At 37.4% G+C, this 13583-nt stretch overlaps 1 protein-coding gene across 10 annotated transcripts in view; it reads right to left on the bottom strand.

The window, feature by feature from the left end:
• CEP170 (centrosomal protein 170) overlaps positions 1–13583 on the bottom strand; it is a 131783-nt gene that overhangs the window by 83490 nt on the left and 34710 nt on the right. For all 10 annotated transcript variants that reach the window (XM_023216170.1, XM_023216172.1, XM_023216173.1 and 7 more), the window contains exon 4: positions 6511–6589. In XM_023216170.1, the coding sequence (XP_023071938.1) occupies positions 6511–6589 (79 nt within the window). The remainder of the gene's footprint in view (positions 1–6510; positions 6590–13583) is intronic.

Below are 13583 nucleotides of genomic sequence, written 5' to 3'. Positions count from 1 at the left end.
TGAGTTTACTGACCCCCTCCCTTAGAACATACAGAAAGGTCTTGCCTCAGTAGATGAGAATAATTAGCCCAGAATAATCTTAGAAGCCTAACAAATCTTAAAGACCCAAAGTGATAAAACTGTTTCCAAGTAACTTGTATTCCAGAACAATGCTCAAATAATATTGATACAAATACTAAAATATGCATATAACACTCAGCAAAGTAAATTCACAATGCCTGTCATCCAATAAAAAATTACTGTGAGTGTAAAAATTAATCAATGGAAATCAACCCAGAAGAGATGAACAAACTTTAAAATAAATAATGGTGGAGATTTTTTCTAAATTTGATTGAAACTATAAAGCCACAGGATTTTAGAAGGTCAACAAACCCCAAGAGGGTAATAAAAAAGCAACAAACAAAAAGAAAGAAGAAGAGGCCGGGCCCGGTGGCTCAAGCCTGTAATCCCAGCACTTCGGGAGGCCGAGACGGGTGGATCACGAGGTCAGTAGATCGAGACCATCCTGGCGAATACAGTGAAACCCCCTCTCTACTAAAAGAATACAAAAAACTAGCCGGGCGAGGTGGCGGGCGCCTGTAGTCCCAGCTACTCTGGAGGCTGAGGCAGGAGAATGGCGTAAACCTGGGAGGCAGAGCTTGCAGTGAGCCGAGATTGCACCACTGCACTCCAGCCTGGGCAACAGAGCGCGACTCCGTCTCAAAAAAAAAAAAAAAAAGAAAGAAAGAAGAAGAAAGAAGAAAGCTACACCAAGACACATCATAATCAAACAGTTCAAAGCCAGGGACAAAGGAAAATAATGTGAGTGAGAATACAGTGGAGCAACATCTTTAAAGTGCGAAAAGTAAGAAAAAGCCAACCCAGAATTCTATACCCAGCAATAATATCTTTTTTTTTTTTTTTTTTGAGATACAGTCTCACTCTGTTGCCCAAGCTGGAGTGCAATGGCGTGATCTTGGCTCACTGCAACCTCTGTCTTCTGGTTCAAGCGATTCTCCTGCCTCAGCCTCCGAGTAGCTGGGATTACAGGCGCATGCCGCCAGGCCTGGCTAATTTTTGTATTTTTAGTACAGATGGGGTTTCACCATGTTTGCCAGGCTGATCTCAAACTCCCAACTTCATGATCCGCCCGCCTCGACCTCCCAAAGTGCTGGGATTACAGGCATGAGCCACCGTGCCCAGCCAATAATATCTTTCAATAACTAAGGTGAAACACTTTTCTAGATATATACAAGCCGACAGAATTCATCACCAGCAAAGCCATAGTACAAGAAATGTTGAAGCAAGTCCGACAGGTAGAAACAAACTGACATTATACGAAAATATGGATCTATACAAAGGGATGAAGAGTACCAGAAACTGAAGCTTCATGGGTATAAGACATAAGTACAAAGGGTATAAAAAGTTTATTTCAAAATACATATTTTAATTATTTAAACTTCTTTAAATGACAATTGACTTTTTACTAATAACAATGGAGTATGAGGTAGGACAAAAGAAAGTATACTGCTTTTTATTTATTTATTTTTTTTGAGACAGAGTCTCGCTCTGTTGCCCAGGCTGGAGTGCAGTGGCGCAATCTCCACTCACTGCAAGCTCCGCCTCCCGGGTTCACGCCACTCTCCTGCCTTAGCCTCCTGTGTAGCTGGGACTAGAGGCACCCGCCACAACGCCTGGCTAATTTTTCGTATTTTTAGTAGAGATGGGGGTTTCACCGTGTTAGCCAGGATGGTCTTGATCTCCTGACCTCGTGATCCGCCCGCCTCGGCCTCCCAAAGTCCTGGGATTACAGGTGTGAGCCACCACGCTCAGCCCCAAAAGTATACTGTTGTAACGTCCTTGCATAATATGTAAATTGGTATAATGTTACTTGAAGATAAAACTTGAAATTAAAGACAAATTTTAAGTCCTAAAGCTACCACTAAAACAACAACAAAAAATTATTGCTAATAAGCCAACAAAGGAGATAAAATGAAATAATAAAAACATCAAATAACTCAAATGAAATCAGAAATGGAGACAAAGAAAACATAAAACTAATAGGCCAAACAGGAAAGAATTTCAAGATGATACATTTAAACCTAACCACGGCAATTATCACATTAAATGTGAATGGCCTAAATCACCAAATAAAGGCAGAAATTATCACATCAGATAAAAAAGTTAAGAACTACATGCTGCCTACTTTATATGTAAAGACAAACAGGGTAAAAGTTAAAAAATATAAATAGACAAAAGAAAGCTAGAACAACTATAATATTAAGATAAACCAGATTTCAGAGCAAAGAATCTTATCATTGATAAAGTAGATCATTTCATAACGATACAGGGGGATAATTCATCAAGAGAACATAATAATCCCAGTTGTCTATACGACTAATAAGAGAGCCGCAAATGACAAAGCAAAAAGTTCTGCAAGAAGGAGGGGGCTAACTTGTAATGATAGCCTGAGATTTCAGTACCCCCTTCTTATTAATTGAAAGAGTAAGAAGACAATAAATCAGTAAAATACAGCAGACCAGAACACCCACCAAGCCAACCCGGCCTAACTAACATTTATAGAACATTCCAAACCCCAAATAGCAGAATGCATATCCTTTTTAAGTACATATGGAACATTTACCAAGATAGAACATATTCTGGGCCACAGAACAAGTCTCAATGAATTCAAAAGGATTTGAGACATACAAAGTATGTTCTCTGAGCAAAATGGAATTAGAAATCAGTAACAGAAATACAGCAGAAAACTCCCCAAATATTTGGAAACTAAACAAACATATCTATGACTCAAAGAAAAAATCAAAAGGGAAATTAGAAACATTAAAGTAGTAATTTGGGAAAAACTGATATAGCTCTAAACACCAGAATGAGAAAAGAAAGGTCTCAACTGAATGACCTCAGCTCCTACCTAGGAGAAAGTTTAGAATAAAGATAACAGAAATCAAATAGAAAACAGAAAAATTGGAAAACCTGGTTAAGCCTAAAGCTGGTATTTTGAGATGATTCTTCCCATATTCTCCACAAAACCTGCTCTGCTACTGAGTTCTCTATCAGTTATTAAGATGATGCCTTCCTTTTTCATATTGCTTAGGCCTAAATTCTGGTTCATCCTTGACTCTTTCTCTTACTCTACATCCAATCTAATCAGAAAATTTTATTGGCTCCATCTTCAAAATATACACGGAATCATTTCTACCTCCACATATATCACCCTGGTCCTGACCTCCTTTATTGTTCACTAGAACTACTGCAGTAGCTTCCTAACTGGTCTCTCTTTTTATACGCCTGCCCACTTCACCTTTGGTTTTCTTTGAACAAGAGTAGCCAGAGGATCTTTTTACACATATGTCATTTATCACCCCTCTGATAAAAAAAAAAACAAACCTCCAAAGACTACCCATTTCACTCAGAATAAAAGTCAAAATCCATATAATATCCTATGACAACTGATACATTCTGACCCCTAATATACTCAAGTTCTTTGCTGGCTCCGACCACGCTGGCTTCTCAATGCTATCCTCCAATACATCGAACATGTCTATGCTTCAAGCCCTGTGCACTGGATGCTCATCTGTTCGCAGGACAGTTTCTCCGCATGTCCACATGGCTAACTTCTTTACTTTCTCTGCATCGTTGCCCCAGTGCTGGCTTCTCACTGAGGTCTTCATGAATATTCTTTTCAAAACTATAACTTCCCACTTAGCGACACTAGCTCTCTGCCTCCCCCTTTCACACGCTTTTCTACAGAACTTACCATCCTCTAATACCCTCACTTCTAGTGTGTGTTGTCAGTCCCTTCAATCCCATTCAACTGTAGGCTACAGGAGGACAGTGATTATCATCTATTTTATTCACAATTATATTCCCCAAACCACTGGGACTATGCCTGGAACATAAGAGACATTTCATAAATAAATAGAAAATGAATAAACTTAGGTTTCCTTATCAGTCTCATTTTTGGCTACCTGAAGATGATCACTTTCTGAAGTTTTTCTTGATTACTGCAGCACTGTAGTACTCCTCATGAGTTTACTGTCATTTTAAAATCTTGTATATTTCACTGAGCATGTGCTTCTCCAAATCATTTATTTCTCCAGTTAGAAAAGAGACTTATGTTGCCTAATTCTAGTCTCAATCCATGTGAAATTGCTCCTTCTATTGCTGTAGCATTTTATTTTATTTTATTTATTTGAGACAGAGTTTCGCTCTGTCAACCAGGCTGGAATGCAGTGACACAATCTCGTCTCACTGCAACCTCCACCTCCAAGTTGAAGCAATTCTCCCTGCCTCAGCCTCCCGAGTAGCTGGGATTACAGGTGCCCGCCACCACGCCCAGCTGATTTTTGTATTTTTTGGTAGCGATGGGATTTCGCCGTTGTTAGCCAGGCTGGTCTTGAACCCCTAACCTCAGGTGATCCGCCTGCTTTGGCCTCTCAAAGTGCTGGGATTACAGGTGTGAGCTACCGTGCCCGGCCTGCTGTAGCATTTTAATTAAAATCGTTTTTCACTCCAAAGTATAGCAGTTTATAGATTGCCTATTAAGATTAATTTTAATTAGAATAAAATACAAAAATGTCTTCTATCTAGTATAGCTAAATACAGGCACAAGTAAATAAATAAAATCTGCTTTTAAACTTACATCTATAATATGATTTCTGCCACTATAACAGATGCTATTTTAAAATAATAGAATGATACGAGCCTCCGCTGGGCATCCAGACAGTGGTTACGGCTCAACACTAAGTGTACAACCCTAAGAAAGTCTTTGGGACAAAACATTTGTCCCAACAATTTTAGACAGACATTATGACCTGGTATGTAAGAGAAAAATGTCAGTTTGCTGTTAAGAAAATGGTATATATTTGTAAAAGCATGAGGTTTCTTCCTCAATAGTTTCTTCTTGATATAAAATTCAAAGTTAACTGTAGAGTTTTACTAAAACTTGAATTTCCTAGTGTTTTCTCATGATTCGAAACAGTTGACGCCAAATGGATTAAAGGAGGTACCTAAATTCAAAATATACTTCTATTTGTTCTTGATGAAACTTAGGCTGGTAGAAAATGACAACCATTTATTAAGGCTTTAATGCTAATTCTTAATTATTTCACTGATGCATATTTTTTTAAGGACTTAAAATATACACAAGTATTACTATTTAATGGTTTGGCTTTTTGTATATTCCTTTGGCTCTACAAGTGTGAACATTATAAGGTATGCTGTTGTAATATTATTTTTTGTAATTTTTTTGTTTGAGATAGAGTCTCGCTTTGTTGCCCAGGCTGGACTGCAGTAGCGCGATCTTGGCGAACTGCAACCTCTGCCTCCTGGGTTCAAGCGATTCTCCTGCCTCAGCCTCTGGAGTAGCTGGGATTACAGGTGCGTGCCACCATGAACGGCTATTTTTAAATTTTTTTTTGTATTTTTAGTAGAGACAGGGTTTCACCATGTTGATCAGGCTGGTCTCGAACTCCTGACCTCATGATCCACTTGCCTCGGCCTCCTGAAGTGCTGGGATTACAGGTGTGAGCCACAGCACCTAGCCTATTTTTCATTAATTTCAAGGAACAATTTTATATAGTGTTAATACATTTACTTTGGGCATCGACTCTATTTAGCTGAGACTATACTTTTTCTGCTACAGTGACAAAAGTCCATCCAAATTGCTATGCTTAATACATTCTTTATTACCAAAGTCCCGATAAAAGTAGTAATTCAAAAAAACTAAAAAAAAAAAAAATTCAGCATAATATGGAATAACTGTATTTTAATTAAATGTACATAAGTAATTTTTACAAAGCTTCTTGCCTGCTATGAACGGAAATGTCTTCCTTCTTCTGCAATCATGCTCCTTCCCTTCACTAGAGATTCTTCACGCTACCCCATGCAATTTAATACAATCATGTTCTTGTTCAATTATTAGAGTCCTAATTTTAAACATAAGAATTTTAAATACACACTAAATGCATATTGTGGATTAATCAGAGAGCGTAGGTCTTAGAAGACACAGGATATTGAAAAGTTTGTATTTAATAGGCAATACAGCTGTGATGCATTAAACAGTAACGGGAGGGATGGAAGGAAAAGTAGGTTTAAATTCTTACATTCATCCCAGGAGGCTGATTCATGCATCATGTTCCACCTGAAAGCAATCCCTAGGCTGGACTAAAATTAAACATTCCCCTGTCCTCTCCCCAGTTACATTCTTTGATGCTCAAATTATATATGCAATAGCACTTCAGTGAGACTGCTGCTGAAACTATATAAATAGAGAGAGAGAGACAAAAAAAAAAAAAAAAAAAACAAACGCTGAGTCCACCAACTTTTCCAGGACTATTTTTAGGAACAGGCATAATAACTAAAAATACATAGGTATTTTAGTATAGGAAGGCACCCAATAAATAGAAATTCTGGCATATCTATATTGTGAATTGTGTTTCAAAAATGTTAATTTACATCACAGTAAACATATTTGAATAAATTTAATAAGTACATAAAACCATTTAAGGATATCATATCCAAATCTCAGCTTATCTTCAAGTTTCAAGGTGATATAAGTCTGTTCCGGAATCCTTACATCATTCACAAAAGTCTACAAGGAAACAAAAAAAAGATGTTAGGTTACATATGAGGTATTAATTCTTACATTTTAGATAAGCAGATTCTCAAATCTGAGAGTTTAAAGTACATATCATATGGTGGCTAATACAGCCTGAGTATCATAAGATGTGCCATGCAGCCTGTAGGCTGATAAATGATTTTATACTAAGCCTTTTATCTCTATTACTGGTAACACACAAAGAACCCAGTGCTGCCAAGATGAATTTAGGCACTTAGAATAGTTCCTAAAAATGGTGCCAAGAAAGGCTCCCAATCTAAAGCTGGCAAACCGTAAAGGGTAAAATATTTAACTGTTAATATACCATCAGGGTTTGCTCGACCCAATTTTAGCTTTTTGAGAAATTCTGACTATGTGTAAGCATTGACATTTCACTACTTTTAGTTTTGGAATTATTATAAAGAAGAAGAAGAAAATTTACTTTAAGAAAATAGAATAAAACTGAATTCAGTTTGCAATTGTCATATGGGTCCTCTGGATCCTTTTAGGAATCTGAGTTATAAGGTTTCAGTGATCTTATTTTTCCGATATGTTGAAATTCTGCTATTTTATCATCCTAGTAACTATTTAATCTTTACTCATCAATTATTCCTAACAATGCTAAAAGTGACCCAAATAATAAGACAAAATAACAAAAGCAATAACCAACAAAAAATATCGTAAGCCACATTTATTCTTATATTTTCTTTCTTTTCTCTCTCTCTCTCTTTCTTTCAGGGTCGCAGTGGTGCGATCATGGTGCACTGCAGCCTTGATTTCCCGGACTCAGGTGATTTTCCTACCTCAGCCTCCTGAGTAGCTGGGACTACAGGTGCATGCCACCATGCCCAGCTAATTTTTGTGTATTTTTTTGTAGAGACAAGGTCTCCCTATGTTGTCCAGGCTGATCTCAAACTCCTGGGCTCAAATGATATGCCCATTTTGGCCTCCCAAAATGCTGGGATTACAGGTGTGAGCCACTATGCCTGGCCAAATTATATTTTCTAGTGGGCACATAAAAAAGGAAACAAGATAGAGGTGAGACTAGTTTTAATAATATATTATACATTTCACCTAATATATCCAAAACAGTACCATTTCAGCAAATTATTTATATAAAAACTAACAAGATATTTCACATTCTTTTTTTTCCTTTTTTTGGTACTACGTCTTTAAAATTTAGACTACTCCACATTTCAAGGGCTCAACAGGCACACACGGTTAGTGGCTATTGTAGTGAAAAGCACAGACCTAGAAGTATGATGCAATAGTGAAATAAATCACTATTTCATCATTCTTTAGTTATCTTACTGCAGTGGCCAAAATATTCATCTTTCCAAGAAGATATAAAAGACCTCTGGAGATACAATCTTAATACATTTTGGGGTTTCTTTTTTCACCTATTAAGGAGCACAGCTGAAAATTCAGAATTTCTGATTTAACATTCATAAAGGCAAAGAGAAGAAAACAGACAGGAAGATATTTCATAATTATAAGATAAACACAAGAGAGTGGGATTCTAGACTACAATAATGATGCATAAGCAAAATTAGTATAACTGACTCTGTGTCTTCAGATGAAGACAGTCATAGACACATTTTCTCTAATGCAAGAATCAATGAGAAAGAACGTTTCCACGGAAAAAAAAAGAAATTTTCATCCAGTTAGTCATTCAGTAAGAATCATGCAGTATTTTTCCAAAAGAATATGAATGATTTTGGGTTTTGTGGGGATTTTGTTTTTGGGGTTCTTTCTGAGACAGGGTCTCGCTCTGTCACCCAAGACGGAGTGCATGGCACGGACCACATCTCATTCTGAAGCCTCGACCTTCCAGGCTCAGGTGATTCTCCCACCTCAGCCTCCTCGGTAGCTGGGACTAGAGGCTCATGCCACCACACCCTGCTAATACTTAAATTTTTTGTAGGTGGGGTCTCACTATGTCGTCCAGACTAGTCTTGAATTCCCGGGCTCAAGCAATCCTCCCGCAGTGGCCTCCCAAAGTGCTGGGATTACAGGCATAAGCCACCGTGGCCAGCCTCATTTTAAAAGAAGTGTCATATTTTACAAGCAATATTGACAGCCTTCTTTCTTTTTTTTTACATCTGTGTTCCAATACTTATTTGACATAGTATGTAAGTGGACATATTCTCAACACAAGTATCTATAGAAAGGTGACTAGAAGGAAAGAGATGATGTAGACATAAAATTATTGGGTTGAGCTTCTAATTATTGTTTATAAATCTAAAAATAACAAATGTTTTGCAGTTATGGAGGAAAAAAGATGGCTATCCTATTAACAAAATTATAAGCTGTTAAGGTTTTTTTTTTTTTTTTGAGATGGAGTCTCGCTCTTGTCGCCCAGGCTGGAGTGCAATGCAGATCTCAGCTCACTACCACCTCTGCCTCCCAGGTTTCAGTGATTCTCCTGCCTCAGCCGCCCAAGTAGCTGGGATTACAGGGGCCTGCCACCACACCTGGCTAATTTTTGTATTTTTAGTAGAGACAGGGTTTCACCAGGTTGGCCAGACTGGTCTCAAACTCCTGACCTCAGGTGATTCACCTACCTTGGCCTCCCAAAGTGCTGGGACTACAGGCATGAGCCACTGTGCCCAGCCAAAGTTTTTAAAACACTGTGTTTTGACCATGCAAGAACAAGAAGAACCAGAAATAATACACTAGAATCAACTAAAGGCACACAGTACTTGAGATCTGGAATCAGCATTTGTAAGACGGATATATGTTCCAGGTGAATACATGTCACTGATGACCAGTATATACCTTTAAATAATAGGGAAACATGGAAGAAAATTTGAGTTTGTCATGCCCAATTTTTTAGTAAAATTTCAAGTTGTTTTAATTACCCTTTTATTCTTACTTTTGTAAATTATTTGTACAATATGTTTTTATTCTTTTGTAAATTATTTATACAACATGTTTTTATTCTTTTGTAAACTATTTGTACAATATGTTTTTATTCTCTTGTAAATTATTTGTACATATGTTTTTAAAAAAGGGTCCACTGGATACAGATGCTAAATGGTGATGACTATATCTTCACTGGCTTACTTAGAGTTAAGGCCCTAGAATTTGCTCTAGATTTATAGAACACAGAACAAAGGTTATGCTTAACTGCCTGTGCAGACATTAAATAAACACCCAACAAGTTTTTCTTTGATAAACTGAAATTTTAAAAATTACTTTATTCTTTCCTTTTTAATTCCATTTTTATCATCTTCTATATTACTAGATTTGAGATGGCCATAATAGCTTATTTGAGAAAACTGCCCTTCCATGGTGAGGAAGTTACAGTAAAATACATAAATGGATTAGGTTATTAAACCCTCAAATTCCTATGCATAAATAGCTCTTTGTAATATGCCATAAAATAACAGTTTTCAGTCTACAAAAGAAATCAGAAAAAGTTACAATCTTAGTTTCAAGCATATATATGGAGATAGTGGAATATCATGAAGACTCTAGATTATATCTTAGAATGAGTTATGAGTTGTCCTAAATCACAAGCTTCCAACATGTTTTACAGAAAGGTTGAAGTTGGAATACAAAGAAAATTCAAAGGCTTCTGAGACATAAACTCTAACTTCAGGTTCATTTCCAAAATGAAGATTTCAGAGTGTTTTCAAACTTATGTCTTGAGTTTACCAAAGTATTAAGAGGATACATTAATGCATTGCTTAACAACGGGGAAACATTCTGAGAAACGCATCACTAAGTGATTTACTTCACTGTACGAACATTACAGAGTTTATGGTACTTCCACAAACCTAGATAATATAGCCTACTACACACTCAGGCTGTGTTGTATATCCCATTGCGCCTAGGGTACAAACCTATACAATACAGCATGTTACTATACTGAATATTGTATGCAATTGTAACACAGACAGGAATTTTTCTGCTCTGTTATAATCTTATGGGACCACTGCCATGTATATGGTCTGCCATTACGGGATGTATGATTGTAATTACAAAACAGGAGAAATGAGGAAAATGATGAAAAAGGATGAAAGAAAATGTTAATTTAGTAATGTCTGCTAGGCAAAAGATAAACAACTAGATACAGTGTTGAAGAGGAGTGTTACAGTTCTGAAAATCTGAGCCAATTTTATTTGAAACTGTCTCTAAGAACCTAAAATACCACATTTATTCAAAAGGCCTACGATGACCTAGAAGATCCATTTAAGTTTAAGACTGCATAACTCTCTTAAATATTAAACACCTGTTGCGTGTTGAACATGTGTACTTGGCACTTCCAGAGATGAAGAAACATATAATTTTAATATGCTGCCATTTATGACAGAACTATTCCCTAAAGTCTAAAAAGGCTTAGGAAATATGAGCCAGACACAAAGTTTCAGTTCACAAAAATGCAAGTGAAAACATCTGTGAGGAAATAGTCTCCTGAAGGCCTAAAATTACCATTGGAAAAGAGAAAATTTCAAAGAGCAAGAGGAAAAATCATTTAACTACAACAAATTTTAATAGCTTAGATACAGAAAAAAAAAAAATGAGTTTTGTTTCTTTGTCGGTGCCATTTGAACACACCTTTACCTGGTGGTGAGGAAAATGAGGCAAAGAGAATGAAGTAATCATTAAGAGCTTGGAGTACGGAAGTGGCAATGTTGGGATTCAAACTTAGCTCTCTGAACTACAAATCCTATGAGTATTCCACATCAGGAAAGATGAGGTGCCCAAGCTAAACCAGCTCCCCAAATTCCTCCATTCAAACCACTAACCCCATAGAAGCAAACTAAACTTAAATAAATACCTATTTAATTTACATACAACTAAATGACATAATTGATAGTATAAAATCCCATAGCCAGCATACATTACATTGATGATCTGGGAAAGTGAACAGAGTACAACCACCTCAATCTCTCTGCCAGCTACAAAAGCCTCCTTTCCTTCCCTAACCTTTCCTTTCAACCTTTAGTGAAGACCATTCTCTACTCTATACCACACAGGTCTGATGCTGGCAGGAACTCCAGTGTGCAAAGGGGACACAGTGTGGCTGGAACACAGGCTGCTGACGGGGGCAGTACAGCAACAAATGGCAGGCTTGGAATGGCACAGAAAGGGTGTGGCAGAGGCCATGGTGGCTACCAGAGAACTGAAGGCAAACAGGGGTTCCAAGAAAGAGAACCTTCAATGTGCTTGCAGGAAAATGGCCCATTAAAATATCAGCAACGGGCCGGGCGCGGTGGTTCAAGCCTGTAATCCCAGCACTTTGGGAGGCCGAGACGGGCGGATCACGAGGTCAGGAGATCGAGACCATCCTGGCTAACACGGTGAAACCCCGTCTCTACTAAAAATACAAAAAAAACCTAGCTGGGCGCGGTGGCGGCGTCTGTAGTCTCAGCTACTCGGGAGGCTGAGGCAGGAGAATGGCGGGAACCCGGGAGGCGGAGCTTGCAGTGAGCTGAGATCCGGCCACTGCATTCCAGCCCGGGCGACAGAGCGAGACTCCGTCTCAAAAAAAAAAAAAAAAAAAAATCAGCAACGGAACCGACTGACTATAGCTTTCTCAGGCAGAACCACCTCATTTCTGGCGGCAATTCCACACGTTGTAAATCTAGGTCCCTTGGGAGTGTATTCTGGGATAGGGTGAAAGAGGACAGCAGTGGAAATGATCATTTTTACGTTGAATTTAGTTGGTAAGTGATTTTCTAAACAGTAACAGTGAATTCTTTGAAAAGTGTATAGGCTACAGGGTGCTAAACTTGTCTTTGCTGCTTTTCTTACCATAATAAAGATAACTTACATTTACTGAATGCTTACTATGTACTGTTGTGTTTAAAATTATTAGCTTATTTATATCTTCACAACATACACAAAACACACAACCTGTGAGTACCATTTTTTTTAAAAATTGAGGAATAGGGAACTTAGGTAACTTGTCCAAGGTGACGTCAAAGCTGGGTCCATAACCACTACACTGTGTCCCCTACCTCCAAAATTACTACTTTAACCTGATACTTAAAGTTCTAGAATAATATGGATAAGAATAGTAAATAGTCTGTGAATAATAGTCTACAAGTTCTCTTATGATTAAAATGCATGACAGTTGGTACTTCCTAGACTTTCGACATTTTCTGGCTGCTAAAGACCTTTATGGCATGTTTCTTAGGCTGTCATTTGGGTAACAGTATATTTATAATTTACGTAACGCTTTAAAGTTCTACACTAAGCACACACTCAAATGTACTGTTACATTTAATCCTCGTAACAACACTACAGAACAGGAATTATTTCATCATTTAATAGCTGAAGAAAGATTCTGCACTGCATCTTTGCTTTCATAAACCTCAGCTCATAACACGTTTATACACTTTGGAAGGCAGTATATATGAGGAACCTGAATTTCAGAGAGATTAAGTGATTTGTCCCAGATTACACTGCTGATAAATAACATATCTGAGTTTCAAATCCTGGTACTGATTTCTAACTCAAAATGCAGATGTTGCTCTCCATGAGTTAGTATCTTTCACAATATTATTGAGTATAATCAAATTATAAGAAAGATATCATTCATATTTCACCTGATTATTTTTGGAACCAACGCCAAGTAATTTCCATATTTGATCATAGTCTTTTAAAAGACTAAAATGCTGATGTAATTCCCACTATTTTCCAAAATAATAATGTAAAGACATGCAGACTACCACTGTTCATCTGTTGTCAAGATGAAACTTTCTAGACTTAAAGACAATATAACATTGTTAAAATAATCCACATATAGAAGGTAAAATTTTTCACTATAAATTCTTCAAGTAGAAAATTAATTCAATTCCACTCAAGGAAGATTTCCTGGGTTCATGCACTGTGCAGAACTCTCTGCTAGGCACTGTGTTCACAGGAGCAGAAGGCACACGAACTTATTCAGGAGCTCATAATTCAGCACAGCTACAGAGGTATCAAAGTAGATTTAATACCAGGCTAATCAAGCACACAAAGGCTTATGGGTGTG

This window comes from Piliocolobus tephrosceles, chromosome 1 (assembly GCF_002776525.5).
Source record: "Piliocolobus tephrosceles isolate RC106 chromosome 1, ASM277652v3, whole genome shotgun sequence".
NCBI classification, from domain to species: Eukaryota; Metazoa; Chordata; class Mammalia; order Primates; family Cercopithecidae; genus Piliocolobus; species Piliocolobus tephrosceles.
The sequence above is the reverse complement of the archived record's forward strand: the minus strand, read 5'-3'. Positions and strand labels throughout refer to the sequence as shown.